This window comes from Marmota flaviventris, chromosome 3 (genome assembly GCF_047511675.1).
Source record: "Marmota flaviventris isolate mMarFla1 chromosome 3, mMarFla1.hap1, whole genome shotgun sequence".
Lineage (NCBI taxonomy): Eukaryota > Metazoa > Chordata > Mammalia > Rodentia > Sciuridae > Marmota > Marmota flaviventris.
Genome location: NC_092500.1, coordinates 136,004,825 through 136,027,666, shown reverse-complemented (window position 1 = coordinate 136,027,666; position 22,842 = coordinate 136,004,825). Strand labels below are relative to the sequence as shown.

General features: G+C 33.8%; 1 protein-coding gene across 4 annotated transcripts in view; it reads right to left on the bottom strand.

Annotated features, from left to right (window-relative positions):
• The window catches only part of Tusc3 (tumor suppressor candidate 3), a 219,032-nt gene that overhangs the window by 101,588 nt on the left and 94,602 nt on the right, over positions 1-22,842 (bottom strand). For all 4 annotated transcript variants that reach the window (XM_027954702.2, XM_027954703.2, XM_071609233.1 and 1 more), the window contains exons 4-5: positions 12,431-12,571; positions 9,985-10,125 (exon numbers count right to left, since the gene is read on the bottom strand). In XM_027954702.2, coding sequence (XP_027810503.1) covers positions 9,985-10,125; positions 12,431-12,571 — 282 coding nt within the window. The remainder of the gene's footprint in view (positions 1-9,984; positions 10,126-12,430; positions 12,572-22,842) is intronic.

The following is a 22,842-nucleotide window of genomic DNA, read 5'->3' as shown; positions in this document are numbered from 1 at the left end:
ATCACTTTAGATTATGTCTTAAATTTCTAAGGAAATATCAAAAACTAGATTAAGAGAAATAGAAAATAAATAAATCCAATTTTCTGCCATATAAATGAAGAATTAAGTTTGGTGGTAATGGTGATGCTGATGGAAGAAGGCAGAAAATGAAAAAAAATTAAATTATATATCTAATTTTACTCCTCAGATGATTTAAATTGTTTACATTGTGAATCAACAGATAAGTCAAAGCCACCATGGTTTTGTTTATCTCCACATTAATAAGAAAAGCAGGGAGAGATGCAAAAATTTTTTTTTAATTCAACATTTTATTATCAGTGCAGAGTTACTGTTTAAAAATATGTCTGGCTTTCTGCAGCCAGTTATTGAGTTCTAAAAGGCTGTCATTGGGGAGCAGGCATACCTGCCAAGATTGCCTCCTGAAGTATGTGTCTGTGAATGTTATAATATCTTCTGCTTCACCAAATTAATGAGCTTTCAAGGATTCACAGTAAAACACAACATCTGTGTGACAGAATGCAAAAAAACTGGTCTCTTCAAGTATTTAACACATAAATCATATGGTGTTTATCCATTTATTTGCAATCATAATGGCTCAATATATCCAGTTACTTAATATCCAACATATAAGATATGGGCTCAGGTTTAGAGAAGTTCAGCTTTGTGAAAAGAATATAGAACTTCATCAGATATGTGGAATCAAATTTCAGAATTGAATCACTTTCCTACAAGTTGCCTTTAACCTAATCTTTCTTTCCTTGTTTGCAAAATGAAAATAAGATAAGTTTCTTTGCAATCATTGTAAAGGATAAACATAAGGCATATCCAAAAAATGAAAGATATTCAACATAGTAATGTCAATAATTACTAATTTAAAATATAATTACCGAGTATCTCTCAAAGAGTAAGAATTCAGAGTGAAGACAATATCATTTTTTTGATAGACTGAAAAGGAGATAAGCATGATATTAATGTTTAAATACAAAAAAAATTTTAACATCTCAACAACACTTTAAAAGAGATACTGTTGCTGGGTAGCTTTACTAAGAGAGGCAACTTGAAAAAAAGCCTGGGAAACCCGAAAATACTGTTGAAATTAACAACTGAGATAATTAATGTCACAAATAGTGTCCATTTATTTTCACTAGAGGAAAATTAATTAATTTTAAATCATTCAAGAAAATATTAAGAATTTATATAATTAATAGATCTTATCTTGGTTGCTCTCAAAAATACAAACTTTAAATTTATATTTGCTTTATCTATTAGAAGGCCAAAGAGGCTCTGCTTGCATATATAATCTCGAATTATTATTGCAGAAGGGAGAACTGCTTTACTGTGCCTACTGCATGGGATAGTTTTCATTCTATTCTGTCATTTCCAATTCAATCCTGTCTGTTGTAGTATAGTTGTATTCTTTTTTATTATGAGGCAATTTCTTTTTAGTTATATGTAACATTAGTATTCATTCTGTATAATTATAAAAGCATGGGATAGAATTTTCTGTAATTCTCAATTTTAAAAGACTCCTGTTTTTTTTTTTTTTGATAAAAATAAAATAGGAAGGATGAATGGCTATTCCAAGAAGGCAAAAGAAACTGATTATTAGGTGTAACAATATTTTAATCTGCTACAGATAAGGTATTATACATGTATATATCCATTTCAAGGACCTATTTATAAATATTTCCTACAAGCCCGGCGCAGTGGCACACTCCTATAATCCCAGAAGCTCAGAGAGCTGAGGTAGCAGGATTGGAGTTCAAAGCCACCATCAGCAACTTAGTGAGGCGGACTCTGTCCCTAAATAAAATATAAAAGGGTTTAATCCCTGGTACCAATAGGTAGGTAGATAGATAGACAGACAGACAGACAGATGGATAGATATAAGTAAAAATTTTGTGCATGTTATGTTAGATTTACTTTTGAGTACCATATATTTTTTATTCCTATTGTAAAAGATATTTCATTTTTAATAATATGTCTAAATGATTTAGTATATAAGAACCCTCATGATTTTTGGATATTGAACATAATTCAGAAAAATGTTGGAACTCCATCAATTCTCCTGAATTTTCCTGTGGACAATTATATCATAGGCAAATCTTACTATAGGTAAATAGTGATATGCTTCCTTCTTTATAATTGTTATTTCCAATATTTCTTTCTCTGATCTTATACATTGACTAATCCCCCTAGTAAAACAAAAAATAGTAGGAAACTGTAGACATCATTTTTCAATTTTCACTAAGATATATTTTAATAGGTACACTTTACCTGGTTAAGAATCAGGTAAATTAAGAATTTATACTTTATTAACCTTAAAATCATGACTGATGAATTAAAGTAATTTTATGACATCTAATCATATTTATAATCATAAATCATATTTCCCTTTGAAACAATTAATGTGAGGGCTTATAATTACTTCATACTTCCCTAAATTCTTAACCTTTCCTAAACCCTAACTTTTGCGATTTGAATAACTTAAGAATTTGGTTAGCACTATTTTTTTTTTTAAGAATTTTTGCTTCTACATTCATAAGTAAGGTTTGCCATGTGCTATTTTACTTATTCCTGTACTTTGGCCATCTCTTCACTAAATTCTCACATTTGGTTTTATGGTCTTTTTTTATAACATTTCATTATCCATAGCAGACTGATTTTTTAATTTCCACAAAGTTTGTGGCAAACTTTTCTGTTAACTTTTCTTTATGTGTGGGGAAGTATTTCTGCCATTTATAATTAATTTTGTAGTAAATGTGTGCAGACATTGCTATCTCCTTTGTAATATTGTTCTTATTGCTCATATTTAAATTATAAATAAGTTTATTTTATTATACCTTAGTATAATTTTATTTTACCTTATTATACCTTAGTAGTGAGTTTAGATGGGATATTTTATGAAGTTTTTTGTTTGTTTGTTTTTTTAACCTTTGGGTTCCTCAGCATTGTCTCTGCTCTCATTTTATCATTTCCTAGTGAATCTGTCCAAATAGAAGTTTGAAATCATAGCTATTACTTCTTAGAAGAGCATTTTCATTTTCTGGGAATATATATTTCCTTATAGTTTTTAAGATCTGCCACCCATACTTCAGAACTCCCTGTTCATTATGATAAAAGGTCATTAAAAGGAGGGCACCTTACACTGTCTCTGCTATTCTCCTATGTCAATGCAAAAATTCATGGGTAACTTGGAGTCTGACGGTTTTTTCCCTCTTCCAGCCACTTGGAAATGGATTTTCAGAGGTTTTATTTTGTTCTTCATTATGTACTTAGTTTTCAAGAGGAAAATGGGAATGCTCAGACCTAAACTAGAACCATATTCCAAAGAAAACTTTTATAAGGAAAAGAAGTTGGGGCTTATAATGAAGAATGAAATCATGTCAGCTGCAGGAAAATGGAAAGAACTGGAGATCATCATGTTATAGGTTCAGCAAAATGAGTCAGATAAATAAAGACAAGTGACCCATGTTTTCTCTCATATGTGGAAAGCATTAAAAAAATAAGATGTCTAGAACAACATAGAAGACTATTAGCGAAGGGAAAGGACACCAGATTTAGGAGGGAGAGAAGGGAGGAGTAAGAGAAGAATATATTCATATAAAGAAATGTCACGGTGAAATCCATTAATGTGTGGAATTCATGATTGAATAATTATAATAAAAATAATTTTTTAAAAATGTGTGAATTTTCTCTTTTACTAGTCTCTAAAAAGGCTTTCATAGTTAGATAATCCCTTCATGAATATTTCTTTTTAAATGACCTAACAAAGTACTGGACAAGCGACTTTTTCAAGGATAACTTGCAGATGCTGATAAAATTTATTAAGGGTTACTATCTTTATTATAATATATATATTCATAAAATAATTTTGTTTTCAATAAAAACCTTTTTCTTCTCTCTCTCTACATGTGTGTATAGTGATATATAGTATTAAATTTTAAAGAACTGTTTCTAGAGTTAGGTACTATTTTACCCATCTTATTTGTTTTGTGTTTTTACCTTGATCAGTCTTACTAAGTATATCCATTTCATTGATGCTTTCATAGAGCCAGCTTTTTTAAAGTACCCTCTTCCTATTTGAGTAATTATTCTAATACTTGCTTCTTTAATCTCATTTTATATTTTAACTTATTTTCACTTTTAGTAAGAAGTATAATAATTTTACAATTAAAAAAAAGAAGTGTCTTGAGCCATCAGAATTAAGTGGGAGAAGTCAAAGTTCTTTCTCAATGTCTACCTAGCCATATATCAAGGTGGTGGCACCCTAGAAGCCTCTCAGTAAAGAGAATCCAGCATGTTACATATTTTTCTAAGACTATAGGAAACTTGTATCTTCACCAAAAATTCTCAGAGAATGGGCTGGAAAACCACTAGTTGTATGAGGAGGTTTGTTTTATTATCTAGATATTATAAGGAATTTAATTGGGACCCAAACTCTTTTTTGGACCAATAAGCAGAAATACTATGCTGTTAGCTACAATATGGATCAACTCATTTCTTCTCTCTGGACCTTGGTTTACATTTCATTTATTATACATTCAAATCCTAGTGCACTGATAGTTTCCAAGCATGTTTTTTTTTTCAATTATATATTATATTAATTCTAAATTCACTACACTAGTGTCACAAAACATTATATTGGTTTTTGAAATCTGTGAACTCATCCTTCATGATGAATTTCATGATCAAAGTTTTTGAATGCACTGCATATGCTTGAACAACACACAACATTTACTTATTGAGTATAGCGTTTAAATCATGTTTTCATGACACCTATGGTTTCATGGAAGCTTTTTGTGGGGGGGTCTTGGAATCTATCAATTGCTGATAGTACTTTATAAAAATTTCAGGATGATTAGTGTTCCTTTTAATTTCCACATGTAACGTGTTCAGGTTCACATGTTGAGCCATCATTGCATTCAGTAACAAATCCCAAATGATCATGGTGTATGATCCTCTTTTTTTTAAATGTCTTCATTTATTTTTATATGATGCTGAGGATCAAACCCAGGGCCTCAGATGTACTAAGCAAGCACTCAACCACTGAACTACAGCCCCAGCTCAATGTATAATCCTTTTAATATACTGGTGTATTTGGTTTGCCATTAGTTTATAGAAGATTTTTGCATTCATATTCATCAGGGATATTGGCATGTAGTATTCTTATAGAGTCTTTGGTTTCAGGGTAATGTTAGCCTTATAAAATGACCTTGAAAACATCTTCTTTTCAATGATTATCTGTACTACTGTGGTATAAATTATAATGTCTCTTCTTTCATTTTTCCTTTTGAATCTTCTTTCTTCATAGTTAGGCTAGTAAAGATTTGTTTATTTTATGTTTTAAAAAAATAACTCTTCGTTTCATTGATCATTCTATTATTATTGTCTTTGTTTTATATATCTTACTGTTTTTTTTCCCCTTTCCTCTGCTAACTTTGGGCTTAGTTTGTTCTTTTTTTCATCCTTAGAGTAAAATGTCAGCCTGTTTATTTGAGATCTAATTTTTTCTTCACATAAGTTGTTTATTTCTATAAGCTTCTCTCTTGAATTCTTTCACTAAATATCACAAAATTTAACATGCTATGTTTATATTTTTATTTATTTCCCTTTGATTTCTTCTTTAATCTTCTTGCTTGTGTGCTAATTTCCATATACTTGTAAATTTTCTAATTTGTGTCTTGATAATTTATAGTTTCACATCACTAGTCAGAAAACATACTTGAGTTTATTTCAATCTTATTAAACTTGTTAATACTTGTTTTATTTCCCAACATATAATCTATCCTAAAGAATGTATCATGTGTACTTGAGAAGAATGTGTATTCTGTTGCTGTTGCAATGGAATTTCTGTGTATTCTTGTTAGTTTTATTTGGTGTAAGGTGCTGCTCAAGTCATCTGTGTCCTCATTGGTTTACTGGATGATTTATTCACTGGGGATGGGGATATAGCTTAGTTGGTAGAGGGCTGCCTCTCATGCACAAGGTCCTGGGTTCAATCCCCAGTACCAAAAAAATAATAATAATAATGAGGCACTGAAGTTCCCTATGTATTTCTGTCGATTTTTCCTTTTGACTCTATTAATATTTGCTTTATATATAAAATGCATTCCAATGTTGTGAGTGCATATATTTATGCTATTATTAAACACATCTGATAAACTGACTCTTCCGTTATTATACAATAATTTTCTTTGTCTTGTTTTTGACTTAAAGTCTATTTTGTCTAAAGTAAATGCTGCCACCCCTGCTGTCATTCTGTTGGCAATTTACATAGGATATCTTTTCTTTCAGGTTATGTTTATGTCCTTAAAGCCAAAATGGCAGACTCTATTCTCAATCCTTACAATGTAACTATTTATATGTTTGAAATCCTATTTGCCTTATGGCCACCTTAACTTTCTCTTGGTTAAAATGTGATGAGTCTACATACAAGACACAAGCGTTAAGTGTTCATCTTTCAAGTGTTGTAATAGGCAACCAAAAGGCCTCATGATGGTTGAGCAGAGAAGGCTGCCCTTTTCATACCAGACTTGGTGCCCAGCCAGTATATTCATTTTCTGATTGTAGTCAGATACTCATGCTCCCCTTCCTAGGCCAGTTTTGCTTATATATATAACGTGTGTGTGTGTGTGTGTGTGTGTATTCCTAGACTATCCAGGAGCCTTAGGTGAGACATTGACACATTTTTGGGAACCCTGTTGACTCAGAATTCCTTTACCCCATCAGGTCTAATAAAGGCAGATACCTTTAGCGGACTCCTTTATAGTAAGATGATTTCCCTGTCTGCAATGAGTATCATTTGATACCTGCCCAGTACTATTCTGGGGGGAAAAATGAATCAGTTCTTCTTGGTGTCTTGCTTATAAACTGACCTAGTAAGTAAATAAATATTGATTGTTACTTTCATTTCTGCTACGTTTTAAATTACCGCCTTGACATCTGAAAGCTCAGCAAATTGACACAGTGCAGAGATTGGGCAATTAAACAAAATGGCTGCTCTAGAAGAATAAAAAAGCCTAAAGGTCTCTCAGGGCACTCAAGAGATGACTTCTGCGTTTTCCAAGAGCCTAAGGGTCTCATGGGACATTTCATCAGATGTTCAGGGAAATAGATTCCAAGGGGCACTCACCAGCAATGCTTGGGAAGTGCTTACAGATTGTTACAGAAACTTTTGGGTTAAAGATGAAACCACTGGTCTTTCTTTCTTTTAAGCTCCTAATCCCCAGCCAAACTTGCTGTTGGATCAAATAAAAAATCCAGTAAAGAAACTCTAAAAATGCTGAGACATAGTTTCCTAGCCACTTTTTATAGCCCTATGACAAAGGGACCAAAGACAGTTGGAGTCCCTGAAAGCTGATTCTTACTAATAACTATTAACTTTGAATGAGTATCTAGTGTTGATAAATGACTACAACTTCAATGGAGGAAATATATATGCACCTTCAGTTGCTCCTCTGCAAAGGCCTCAAGAAACCTTAGAAATTTCATTAGTTCTCTTTCAAGATAAAGGAGATAATCTTGTCCAACTTAGTGATGCCATGCAAAGTGAGTTACTCCAGAGGGGTTTTTTGTTTGTTTGTTTGGAGTCAGCATCAAGATAGCACAGCACAATCAGGAATAGCAGCAGCAATGACACCATCATTTCCATGTAATCTGAATGCTAGACATGTCTGTGCTGGATTCAGGTGGGCTTCGAGAAGTTGTGATAGTGGCTACTCAGGTAGAGTTTATAACTTTTTGCCTCAAATATATACCAGCATAAAAAAAGTGGCACAAGGGTGGCAACCAGGATGCATCCACAAACTCTGCCACTTACCAAACAGCACTGGGCATGGGGAAGTCATCTGAGCTGCTTGGCTGCAACTTCCCAAGTGCTATATCCCTGTTCATACAGAAGCCAAAGCAGTGCCAGAAACCGCTCCCGTTAATGTTTGTGCCCAATCACCATCTTAGGAGTTCTAACCAGGAGAAAAAAACCATAGGTATATCTGAAGGAAATATAACATGACAATATAAAATTTTGTGATCTTGAATATAGGGTATCTCTTCATTTATTTAGGCCTGTTTTGGGTATTGTAGTTTTCTATTCTTTTGTTTTTAGTACCTTTGCCTTTAAAGTATTTCTCTTGCACCAGTTTCTCACTGACTTTTATCCTGTGGGAAAACTGCATTTTATTAGAGTATTATGTTTGTTTACACAATGCACATAAACACATTAATATGATTATGGTTTTCTCCCATTTTTTAATTTATATTGTTTCATGACGAGTTTGTTTCTTGTAGTATTAGGGATTGAACCCAGCGCCTTGCACATGCTAGCCAAACGCTCTACCACTAAGCTACCTCCCCAGCCACAACTTCTTTTATTTTTTTGAGGCAAGTCTTTCTAATTTGCCTAGGTTGAACTCAAATTTATGATCCTCCTTCCTCAGCCTTCCCAGTAAATGGAATAAAGTAGCTGGGATAACAGACATGCTCACTACACCCAGCTTGCTTCATTTGTTTTTTATTCTTGTGTTTTTCCTCTTTTCTTCTGTAATTATAGGTAAGTTTTAGTTTTATATTTTAATCCTTCTATTACCTGCTAGCTATATCTCTTTGCTAATTTTCAGTTGTTCATCTGGAGATTACAATATTTATGTACCTTAAACTCATCCCAACTAATTTGATACTATTCCACTTAAACACACACACACACACACACACACATATAAACCCATCAATTTATTAATGTTACTATTTTTTGCTTTACTCTCATGTCTTTCAAAATAGTTACATTAAAATAATAATAATAATAATAATAATAATAATAATAATAATAATTCCCTCTACATCAGGAAATCGTTTTATTTATTTTCCATACGTATAATATGAATTTTGTGATATTTATGTTTTAACACCAACGTCTTAATTAATATAATTAGTAAGCACCAGACCTATCAGAATCTGAATCCATTTTACTTATATAATATTTATGTTTTATTTTATTAGCTAATTATTTAAAGAAATTTAGCATGATCATAAGAATCAGGAAGAAAAATACTTCTGTAGAAATTCAGAAAGGAGCATGTTCATATGGTTCTTCCAAAATTATCTTAACTAGTATTCCATCTGCCAAATCAATCCACTGCTTTAAATGAAATGTACTACAGTGATCACTTTAACAAACTTAATCATGATATTTGTCTCAGGAGTATTTTAATGGATTCCCATTGCCTGTGGGATAAAACCCATACGTCTTAGCATTGTGATCAAGAACTGCCTTCTTTATTTCCCAGCATCATCTCTTACTGCTTCTTGCTTTGTCATCATTGCTCTAGCCACACAGAAATATAGTCCTCTGAATAGTCCATAATCCTTATCACTGATTACTTGACCTTAAGAATTTCATTACTTTTTAAAATTTAGCTCCTCTCATACTCTGGGATACCCTTTACTCTAGAGTAAGTACTCTTTCTCTGTATTCCTATAGTTCTACCTGCTTACCCTCCATTAGAGCAGGAATAACCTTATCTGTATTTGTCTATTGATTTGTTTGTATCCTCACAATGAATTCATTATAGGCAGATCTGTGTTTTATCTACTAACCCCACTACCTAAGAAACATCAGGCAAACAGTAGAAATAGTAGTTGGAAAAAAATGAATACATTTGCAAATTGCTTCAGTTTGCAAATTACTTCAAGCTATCATTATCAATTCTTACTGATTTTCTAAATATGTTCAATATGTGTTATTTAGCACTTGAAATGTGCCAAGTGCTTAGGAACATTGCATTTTAATAGTGAAAAGTGGAAGGAAGATAGTGTAGATTAAACTGACAATGAACTTACACTATATCATCACAGTCATAAAAAATGAATTCTTCTCATTCATACTTGAATCCATTATATTAATAATCTGGCTCATTTTGCTAATATTATAAAACTTAACTATTATGCAAAGAAATAGGTGAAAAAGAGACAGTGTGAATCACATACCAAAGATACCATGGCCCAACCAGTTTTATTATAGATGAACTCCAAGTTGTTCCTTCTTAAATAGAGCAAACCACCAACAAGTGACACCAGCAGGGCCAAAGCAATGGTACCAGAGTAGTTCGGTGGTCTGAAAACACGAATCTGCAAAAATGAAATGAAAATTTTAAAAGTGAAAGAGAAATAATCAAGTTTTTTTTTTTTTTTTTTTTTTTCCAATTTACTAGCCCTTCTCATTGGATTTTTGATTGGTTTCCCTAAGGAATGACAAAGTTCAGCATCTTTCCATGGGTTTATTGTCCTTTTGTACAATCTCCATATGGAAATGTTTATTCAGATCCTTGGCTCACTTTTAAATGGGTTTTGTCTTTTCCTTATTGCATTTTAGAACCTTATTATATATTACTAAATATAAATCAGAAAAATGATTTGCAAAATATTTCCCCTATTCTGTGGGCTGTCTACTCACTCTTGATGTTGTCTTTTAAAGTATAAAGGCTATTTAATAGAAATAGATACAACTGATAGGAACTCATGATTTGTAAAGTACATATAGTTCTTGATTATAGTAACTTTTCCTTCCTAAAAAGAACCAAGGATCTTTGGAGAGATGGCTTTTGAAGTTAGGTTGAGTAAATGGGTAGATACAAGAAGAGTCTGGAATTAACTGTTAGGTCAGAAAATAAGAAAGTATTTAACATGATGAGGCATGTCACAGAACACAGGAGTCACCATGAAGGACTCCCACTAGTGAACTCTGATATAATTTAGAACCAAATTAATTAAGAATAGCAATAAATTACAAACCACAGGGGGAAATAATATGTTTTGTATTCTTTTGTGATATGATTAGTCAGATGCAGGTGGAAAAGTTCAAGATAAAAACAACTTGATTGTACTCACAAGTTCAAGAAACAACAGGCATCACACACCACATGAAAAAGATACCAGAAGTGATACGTGACAGAAAATATGATTCGGATAACTTCCAAAGGCTTTGGGCTGCAGGAGGTCTCCAATTGCTTAGTACCTGACCTTGGAGTGATTACAGCATGAAGATAATATCCCCTCACAATTTATAGGACAAATACAGGAGATAATTTAAAAAAAAAAAAAAAAACATGACCTACATAATATGGTGGCTAAGAAAGTATAAGCAGAATCCTATATGACTAAACATTAGGTAGATCAAATGAGAAATCATTCTTTGTAAAAAGTAGGATAAAAATTCCATTTTTCCAAGTGTCAATGTGTCTAAAGGATAGCCAGCAGGCTATAGAAATATTCCAGATTAAAGCAAGATAAGAAAGATAACTAAATGAAATGACTTATTCTAGAATAGATCTTGAAAGGTGGGAAAATGTTATAAAAGGTATAACATTCTAATTGGAACTACACAATAGGATTCAATAATTCTAACATGGACAGTAGCAGCTCAAATAAAATTATGATACCACTGTGAACACAATTTGTCCAATTGGTCCACATGAGAGACAACTATCTTAGATTAAATGTATACAGACCTACTGGTAAAAATGAATGTTTCTGTATTACTTTGAGTATAAATGCACTTTTAAAGTAACTGGTTAAATTTGTTCAATGCAGAAAATAATGACATTATTAGGGAAAAAAATAGCTCTAAGTCCTAGATGTTATCATTAACATCATCTCCTTTCACAATAATCAGTCTATTTCAACCGATATTTACATTTATGCTCTTAAAAAATTCTAGATCATACTATAAATACTTTCAAAATTATTTTCTCACTTGGCAGACCGTGAGTTTGATCCTATGAGAAATATTCTTGCAAATCATTTTTTGGCTATGTCATAGCACATTTATTGAGTCTCTTATTTTTTAGACATTTGATTTATTTCCATTTTTTCCATTAAAATGAAAGCTGTTAAAAATTTTCTATGACTAAGAATCTGAATCATTCCTAATTACATCCTTAAGTTAAATTCCTAGAAGTAGAATTAAGTTAAATTACAAAAGACAGATTTATAACATATACTGTTAAAATAGTTACATCAATTTACAGTTGTAACAGCAGTACACATAAGTAGGTATTTTTTTCATATGGTTCTAAATTCTATTCCTATTTGCACAAAAGATAAAAATTTTTATCACTTGGTTTTTAATTAAATTTCTTTAATTGCTAATTTTATTAAACCACTTTCAATGCATTTTCACCCTTCTCCAATTAGCTTGGGTCTAACTCATGAACTTTTTAACAGTTTTTAAAATATCAACCAACCATTGCTCTAAAAACCATCTGAATTCACCTAATGGAAGTTCAGCTTATCATTCATTAGATATCAGACATAGTTTTCTCTATGCTAGAACAAATATCCATATGCAAATTTTAAAATCCTATGGACTTATTAAAATACTCTAATAAAACAAGCTAATAAGTCTATTATTACAATGTGGGGAATGAAAGCATACATGAACGTCTGTTCTGTCAGCAATCCACTTTGCTAGCTGTTCAGCTGCAAATCCAATTCTTTGAAGGTCAAAAGTATCAGCTCTCTTGGGTCTGCCTTTCGGAGGAAAATGCATAAATGTAGGAGCAGAGTTCATGTTGAGCTGTAAAACATGATAAAAAACACTAAATATCACCCCAACATTATCTATTGTAGATCTAACATTTTATACTCTTTTTGCCTGAATTTTGGAAATAGACTTTATTTAAAAATCCAAATGGCTTTTGAGAGCTTAATTTTTGTTTTTATGCATCCCAATGCACTATTGAATGAAAAAAATGGTGAATTTGACTAACTTCTCTGAACTCTCACATTTAATATACATTATTAATATCCTCAACTGCATCCTCTACATTTTTACAGTCATTTCATTCTTCATCTTTCTAGAATTTTGTAATTAAGGTAAAGAAAAAGGTACTGAAAGTAACAGAAATATTGTGATTTTACAACGTATAGAGATTATTTTGCTTCTTAACCAACTATTGAAATTTGGCAAAAATATACATATTATGAAATTAATTTCAAACACATTATAAGTAGATTTAATTTCCTATAAAACTGAAAATCTGTTTTGTAGTAATGATTATTAAGCAATAGAAATTGATATATTTTGTCTAAATAACTTAAAATTACCAGAGATTACAAAAGAAACCCACAATATAGTCTTTTTTCCGTTCAACATGTCTATTAATTCAAATGTCTAAAATGGTTATATCACCGGAATGTTTTCCATGGGTCATTTCCATTTGAAAAGCATACTAAGCAGAACACTATCCTATAATAATTATAATACTTTTTAATGATATGAAGTCTAAAAATATGTATTAGATTAATTTATATCGAGGAGCAAACTACACAAGTATACACAGATTAACATTCTGTTGCCCAGAAATTATTTTTAAAAACTCTTAAAATGGAAGGCCAACAGTTAAACATAGTTCATCATTCCCTAATAATCGGAATGAAATCAAAATCAAATCAATTCACATCCATTACACCATTAAATTAAGAATTGACATCAAGATAAAGATACAGTAAAAGTTTAGCTAACAAGAGCAACAAAGTTTACAGTCAGGACTAAAACAGCTTGTGCCCTATAAACAAACTCTGACTGTAGCTGTCATATTTAAATAACTTCCAATTTATACAGCTTTAGTCAGCTCACTACAAGAGTTGAATACTTGAAAGAAACCTATTCCAAATATTTCTCATTTTTAATATTACCAATTCAATCAAATTCTCATTATTTACCTCCATGTTATCTGCATTAGTACTTTATAAATACCACCAGTAAATAATAATATTTGGGCCAGGTATGTGGCACACACCTGTAATTCCAGAAACTCCAGGGAACTGAGGAAGATGATTGCAAATTTGATGCCAACCTCAGCAACTTAGCAAGACCCTGTGTCAAAATAAAATATCAAAAGTACTGGGGATGTAGCTAAGTAGTAAAAAGCCCCTGGGTTTAATTAATTCCCCAGTACCAAAAAAAAAAAAAATTGCTACTATTATAGGAAGAGGTGGGATCTTTGAGAGATGACTAGGTCACGAAACTCTACCTTTCTGAGTGAGATTAGAGGTTTATAAAAAGGAAAGCTGACTACTCTTGTCTTATCTGTCTTTCACCATGTGATGACATAATAAGAAGGCCCTTGAGAGATTCTGGCACCTTTACATAGAACATTTATATACATTTCTGTTCATTATAAACTCATAATATTCTGTTGCAGTAGCACAGAATAAGAAAACATTTAAGGAATTATTTTTTCCAAAGGGATACACAGTTTATTTTATTTTATTTTTTTTTGGAATGGTTTCTCTTCTTGCTCTTCATTCCTGTACCATACAACTTTTCATTTATTCTACAGAATTTAGATTTAACTAAACTTCTGCAAAATAACAATAATAATAACAATAATGTAATTTGGGGAGAAGGAAGACTGCCACGCCAGTATGATTGAATACACATTTATACACCAGGCAGAAAATTAAACATCTACATATATTAGCATTTCATTTTAATCTTCCCAAAAGTCATAAGAGAAAGGCACTATTATTTTGCCTCTTAAAGATTAGAAGAGAGGGGCTTAAAGAAAGGATCACACAATTTACAAAGGTCACACAGCCAGCTATAAAGAGGTTCAGTTTGATGCGGACTCAGGTTTTCTAACTCTCTCTCTCCCTTTTTTAGTTTTGTTTTTTGTTTTTGTTTTTTTGTTGTTGTTGTTGGTACCAGATTGAGCACAGGGACACTTGACTACTGACCCACATTCCCAGCCCTATTTTACATTTTTATTTAGAGACTGGGTCTCACTGAGTTGCTTAGGGCCTCACGAAGTTGCTGAGGCTGACTTTCTTTTTTTTTTTTTTATTTAATTTATTTTTTATTAGTTGTTCAAAACATTACAAAGCTCTTGACATATCATATTTCATGCATTAGATTCAAGTTGGTTATGAACTCCCAATTTTACCCCAAATACAGATTGCAGAATCACATCGGTTACACATCCACATTTTTACATAATGCCCTATTAGTAACTGTTGTATTCTGCTACCTTTCCTATCCTCAACTATCCCCCCTCCCCTCCTCTCCCATCTTCTCTCTCTACCCCATCTACTGTAATTCATTTCTCTCCTTGTTTATTTTCCCATTCCCCTCACAACCTCTTATATGTAATTTTGTATAACAATGAGGGTCTCCCTCCATTACCATGCAATTTCCCTTTTCTCTCCCTTTGCCTCCCACCTCATGTCTCTGTTTAATGTTAATCTTTTCTTCCTGCTCTTCCTCCCTGCTCTGTTCTTAGTTGCTCTCATTATATCAAAGAAGACATTTGGTATTTGTTTTTTAGGGATTGGCTAGCTTCACTAAGCATAATCTGCTCTAGTGCCATCCATTTCCCTGCAAATTCCATGATTTTGTCATTTTTAGTTTACTCTTCACACTTCAGATAGAGCCCTAATATCCAGAGTATACAAAGAACTCAAAAAATTAGACAATAAGATAACAAATAACCCAGTCAACAAATGGGCCAAGGACCTGAACAGACACTTCTCAGAGGAGGATACACAATCAATCAACAAGTACATGAAAAAATGCTCACCATCTCTAGCAGTCAGAGAAATGCAAATCAAAACCACCCTAAGATACCATCTCACTCCAGTAAGATTGGCAGCCAATATGAAGTCAAACAACAACAAGTGCTGGGGAGGATGTGGCGAAAAGGGTACTCTTGTACATTGCTGGTGGGACTGCAAACTGGTGCGGCCAATTTGGAAAGCAGTATGGAGATTTCTGGGAAAGCTGGGAATGGAACCACCATTTGACCCAGCTATTGCCCTTCTCGGACTATTCCCTGAAGACCTTAAAAGAACGTACTACAGGGATACTGCCACATCGATGTTCATAGCAGCACAATTCACAATTGCTAGACTGTGGAACCAACCCAGATGCCCTTCAATAGATGAATGGATAAAAAAAATGTGGCATTTATACACCATGGAGCATTACGCAGCACTAAAAAATGACAAAATCATGGAATTTGCAGGGAAATGGAGGCTGACTTTCAACTTTCGATCCTTCTGCCTCAGCCTTCTAAATCACAGGGATTACAGGCATGCATAGTTCAATGCCACTCTATGATGATGCTTTTCGAACAATCTCCTTTGGATAAAAATTGTAAATTGCCCACAATTTTTTTCAAAATAACTTTTTATAAAAATTTTAAGCTAGTTCATTGTAACAGTAAATTATAAAAAGTCCCTACAATATGCTGCAAACATGAGGTAGATTATAAAAGATAACATCATATAACAGACACATCACATATATATGAGAAGTGTCATACACACATATACACAAATATACGTGTCTACACACATAAATACTCTACATCAAGAGTCTATCTTAGTCCATTTTCCTGCAGGGAACTTTGCACATATGGGCATTTAGTAACTTTGCTTAAACTGAAAAAAGTATGGAGTTACTAGTTCCTTTCTTTCCTGTTTTTCTCCCACTCTAGAAGTTGTTCACTTGCATTTTTTTCAATGAATACACAAGACAGAGCTACACTCAACATCTAAGTATAATATTAAAAGGGAGGAAGTCTTTCATATGCCTTCTCTTATAACAATCAGAAAAATCCATACTAGAGGTTAATATTTTAGGTTTTTTCAGTCATGTAATTCAAAGAAATTCTTCAAGGGCGCACTAAACAAAGCACAACATATATCTGTTTAATAGCTGCTTCTAACACACTATATTCATTAACCCACTGGCCATCCAATACTTAGCCACAGCCATTCCTATGTAAATTACACATAACTGAAGTAACTCCGAGAAGGTCTCCCGAATAAGCTAGGAATTAAAAGTTTCTGTACTTATTAGTTTTATCTTGAGATACCAAATTATTGCTGACAGCACTTTAAAACACTGATTTAAAGGAACATCAAAACAAAACATGACTCACTGGGAAAGAAAATATAAGCATTATATTTTCCCTTAGTAGTTCTCAAGTGGAACAAAGTACATATTTCCCCACTTTTGCAGAATAAAGCTCCTCATAAAAATCATTAACTTCTAAAACTTTGTGGATTTCCACATTTAAAATGAAAACCCTTATTGCTCTGCCAGGGGCTAAGTTTCGGGAAAAGACAATGCAGATCTCTATTAAGAATTCTGGGAGGATCAAAGATGATGGGCCAGAGGGAGGCTGCATTCTGTGTTGCTCCGTGACCTGGGATTCAAGTAGTGGGAAGACTGTTCCTCTGCAAGATATTAGAGGACTCTCGACAGCAGCCCATGCATTGGACCTCTGGCCACCATGCCTGTGTGGACCCCCATCTACTAACGTGGGGCTTGCCCAGGTGGCCTCCATCTTGGGATACTGCAACCACTGTGGGAGTCCCCTACATGCAGTAGCCTGCACCTGAGGACACTACACAGAGTCTGCAGTCAGCCACCAGCCACAACACTGTAAGCCACAGAGCAGCATCTCTGAACATTCTGCCCAACACCACCACCAGGCCCCACCAGACCCAACACCCCAGCACCAAAAGTAGCCGCCTCCATCTTGGGACACCTTTGTCACCATCTTTAGTTGGGACAACTCATAACACAAGACACCGGATGGGGCTTGGAAACAAAATGAAGGTACCTATAATCCACAACTCCCCACTCTCCCCTGCAGCCAATAACCCGGTACAGTGCTTACAGCCAAAAGGCCATCCATAGCTACAAAACCTGGTCCAGAACTACACAATACAAAACAGCTCTCGGTGACAGATGTACAGCTCCCATAGACAGAGCACAGCCCATAGACCTTGGGAGAGAGAGTTTCCTGATTGGGAAGTAGAAAGGGAAGGGATGAGTGAGATACAATTTAGAGACCAAATTAGAGACAAGGAATTGTGAAGTCTACAGGCAATATAAGGAGATAAGACCAGGTGCCCACATCACATAAGAGGACCCCAAAGGAGTCAGCTAAACCCCACCTACAGGAGTTCTACCCTGCAAGAAAGACCAACCCTCCCACCCTAATAACCTTCACCATCCTGAGGGTGGAGATACCAGCAAACAATAGACAACCCAACCTATTGGATGAGAAGAGAAGCAAGAAAGATACTGGCTTGCAACAAAAACAATCTTTTATATTCTGTCCAGATTTTTTTTCTCTTTTTTTTTTTTTCCCTCTCTCTCTCCTCTCACCCGCACATTCCCCAAATCTGTAAAACCAAGTACTTTTCATGAATTAGGCTACTGAAGACTGGGATGTCTGAATAGTATATTACAGTTGTGTTGTATATTCTTTTATCTCCCATTTTTATATATTTTTTTAATATTTCATAATACTTAATGTTTGTTGTACTCTCTCTATTGTCTTCCCACTTACTTGTCAACCCAAAATCACTTTCTCTCTCTTCTCCTGTTACTAACCAACTTCTTTGGATTCCTCTTTCTTGCTTCCTAATATATAATAACTCTATATCCTTACTCCTACCTACTCAACATCTCATGCTACACCTCACCCCTGGTTCTTTGTATACTACCAGAAACTGTAGACTTTTTTGCAAACCTACTGTTTATATTATAGATAATAACTGAACTCACCATTTCTGTATATTGTGAAAAAAACATATATGTCATACTACCAGCTATTTGGTTTAAGGCTATTTGGTTTTTGTTTGTATTGGGATGTTAATATTGTTCTCCGCCTTAAAGGAGAGGTATTGGAACCCTGCAGGGACACTATAAGCCTATAGGGTAAAAACTGTCAGTGCTAGAAGGGAAGACATACAAACCACATGAAGAAACAAGGGAAGATAGTGCCCCAAACAAACCAAGATACTACATTACTAGAATCCATGGCCAACACAGCAGAAGAAATGACGAAAAAGGAGTTCCTCATGTACATAATTAAAATGTCCTGTGAATTATAGGGTGATATAAGAGAGCAAATACAGGAGGCAAAAGATCATTTTGATAAACAGCTACGCAAATACAGAAAGCAAAAGATTACTTCAGTAAGGAGATAGAGGTTCTGAAAAAAAAAAAGAAATACTTAAAATGAAAGAAACAATAAACCAAATTAGAAACTCAATAGAAAGCACCACCAATATATTAGGTCACTTGGAAGACAGGACCTCAGACAATGAAGACAAAATATATAATATATCTTGAAAAGAATGTTGACCATATGCATGATAAAGGGGACCCTAGAAGTGGGGTAGCCTCTCCACTGTTGAGCACTGGTACCTGTTCAACTGAAACTGTCTTTGCCCTCACCTCCTCATCCCCTCCACGCCTTTGTCCAAGCCCCTCCAAATTTAGGAATCCTTGTGCCACCTCAGTAGTACTAGGGCAGCTGACTATGGCACTTGTCCACGCCAGGGCACTGGTGCATTGGGGGGTGGGGCTTTGGCCCATCCCTGACCCAGCCTAAGAAAGTATGTGGGTGTGAGCATACCCAGAAGTACTCCTTTTTAGCTAGAAGGTGGGTACTGTGTGGAGGGGGTGAGGAGGGGTGTGGCTTGACTGGAGTGACATTTGGCAGTCACTTGACAACCTGGAATGTCTGTGGGTGTGGCACTGATAAAAGGGGCTGGGGGGTTGGGGATGTGGCTCAAGCGGTAGCGTGCTCGCCTGGCATGCGTGCGGGCCTGGGTTCAATCCTCAGCACCACACACAAAGATGTTGTGTCCGAAGAGAACTAAAAAAAAAAAAAATATTAAAATTCTCTCTCTCTCTCTTAAAAAAAAAAAAAAAAATCTGCTTTAAAAAAAAGGGGGGGTGGGGCCTAAGTGGAAAAAAAGGGTTCCAAAAGTGATAATAAAATGACTTTTCAACCATTCCCAGCAAAAAAGATGGTAAGATAAATAGTAAAGATGGTAAGAAACCATAAGTACAGCATTCAAGATATATGGGATAACATAAAAAGACCAAATTTAAGAGTTACTGGGATAGAGGGAGGCATAAACCAAACCAAAAAAATGAACAATCTATTCAATGAAATAATATCAGAAAATTTGTCAAACATGAAGAATGAATTGGAAAATCAAATACAAGAGGCTTACAGGACTCCAAATGTACAAAATCATAACAGATCCACACCAAGGCACATTGTAATTTAAATGCCTAGCATACAGAATAAGGAGAGAATTTAAAACCACAAGAGGAAGGAATCAGATTACATATAGGGGGAAAACAATTAGGATATCTGCAGATTTTTCAACCCAGACCCTGAAAGCTAGAAGGTCCTGGAACAACATATACCAAGATCTGAAAGAAAATGGATGCCAATCAAGAATCTTATATCCAGCAAAATTAAGCTTTAGATTTGATGACAAAATAAAAACTTGCCATGATAAACAAAAGTTAAAAGGATTTACAACTAGAAAGCCTGTAGTACAGAACATCCTTGGCAAAATATTCCATAAGGAGTAAACAAAAAACAATAAAAATCAGCAAAGGGAGGTATTATGCTAAAGGAAATATCAAGTTAAATACCAAAAATAAATAAATACAACCAGGAATACAAATCATGTCTCAATAATAACCCTGAATGTTAATGGCATAAATTTACCAATCAAGAGAGACAGACTGGCAGATTAGATGGAAAAAAAAAGACCCAATAATATGCTGCCTGCAAGAGACTTATCTCATTGGAAAAGACATCCACAGACTGAAGGAGAAAGGTTGGGAAAAAATATACCACTCACATGGACTGCAGAAACAAGCAGGGGTTTTTATCCTCATATCAAATAAAGTAGGCTTCAAGCCAAAGTTAATCAAAAGGGATAAATAAGAACATTTCATATGGCTTAAAGGAACCATACATCAACAAAAGTAATAAATATATATATGCCCCAAATAATGGAGCATCTACATTCATCAAACAAACTCTTCTCAAGTTCAAAAATCAAATAGGCCAAAACACAATAATTCTGGGTGACTTTAACTCACCTCTTTCACCACTGGATAGATCTTCCAAATAAAAGCTAAACAAAAAAACTACAGAACTCGGTAATACAATCAATAACTTAACAGACATATAGAATAGAGTATTTCATCCATCAACAAATGAATACACTTTCTTCTCAGCAGCACATGGATCCGTCTCTAAAACAGACCATATATTATGTCACAAAGCAACTCTTAGCAAATACAAAAAAGTAGAGATACTACCCTGTATTCTGTCAGATCATAATGGAATGAAATTAGAAATCAATGATAATATAAAAAACAGAAACTACTCCAACACCTGGACAATAAATAATATGCTATTGAATGAACAAGGGGTTGCGAAAGACATCAAGGAGGAGATTTAAAAATTCTTAGAGGTAAATAAGAACACTGACACAACATATCAAAATCTCTGGGAAACTACTAAGGCAGTACTAACAGGAAAACTCATTGAATGGAGTTTGTTCCTTAAAAGAAGAAAAAGTCAACAAATAAATGACCTAACATTACATCTCAAAGCCCAAGAAGACAAAGAATAAACCAAGGCCAAAAGCAGTAGAAGACAGGACATAATTAAAATCAGAGCTTAAATCAATGAAATTGAAACAAAAGAAACAATTAAAAAATTTAAAAAAAGAAAAAGTTGGTTATTACAAAAAATAAATAAAATTGATAAACCCTTAGCTATACTAACAAAGAGAAGGAAAGAGAAAATTTAAATTACTAACATCCATGATGAGAAAGGAAATATCACGATGGACACTACAGAAATACAGAAGATAAATTAGAAATTATTTTGAAAATTTGTACTCCAATAAAATAGAAACTATCAAAGGCACTGAAAAATCTCTAGAGTCATATGATTTCCCCAAACTGAATCAGGATGATATGCACAAATTAAACAGATCAATTTCAAGCAATAAAATAGAAGATGTCATCAGAAGCCTATCAACCAAGAAAAGCATAAGACCGGATGAATACACAGATGAGTTCTACAAGACATTCAAAGAATAAATACCAATACTTCTCAAATTATTTCATGAAACAGAAAAAGAGGGAATACTTCCAAACTCATTCTATGAGGCCAATATCATCCCGACTCCAAAACCAGAAAGAGAACATATCAAAGAAAGAAAACTTCAGACCAATATCTCTAATGAACACAGATGCAAAAATTCTCAATAAAATTCTAGGAAATCAAATACAAAAACATATAAAAGATGGCATACCACGATCAAGTGGCATTCATCCCAAGGGTGCAAGGATTGTCCAACATATGGAACTCAATAAATGTAATTCATTGTGTCAATAGACATAAAAGAATCATATGATCATCTCAATAGATACAGAAAAAACACTCAACAAAATACAACACCCCTTCATGTTCAAAACACTAGAAAAACTAGGGATAACAGGAACATATCTCAACATTATAAAAGCTATCTATGCTATGTCCAAGGGCAATATCACTCTAAATGAAGAAAAATTGAAAGCATTCCCTCTAAAAACTGGAACAAGACAAGGATGCCCTCTTTCACCTCTTCCATTTTAACATAATTCTTGAAACTCTAGCCAGAGCAATTAGACAGAAAATAGAAATTAAAGAGATGTGGATAGGAAAAGAAGAACTCAAACTATCACTATTTGCCAATGACAGGATTCAATATCTAGAGGATCCAAAAAATTCCACCAGAAAACTTCTAGAACTTATAAGTGCATTCGGCAAAGTAGCAGGATATAAAATCAACACCTATAAATCAAAAGCATTTCTGTACATCAGTGACAAATCCTCTGAAAGAGAAACTAGTAAAACTAACCCATTTACAGTAGTCTCAAAAAAATCAAATAAAATACTTGAGAATCAACTTAATGAAAGAGGTGAAAGACCCCTATGATGAAAACTATAGAAC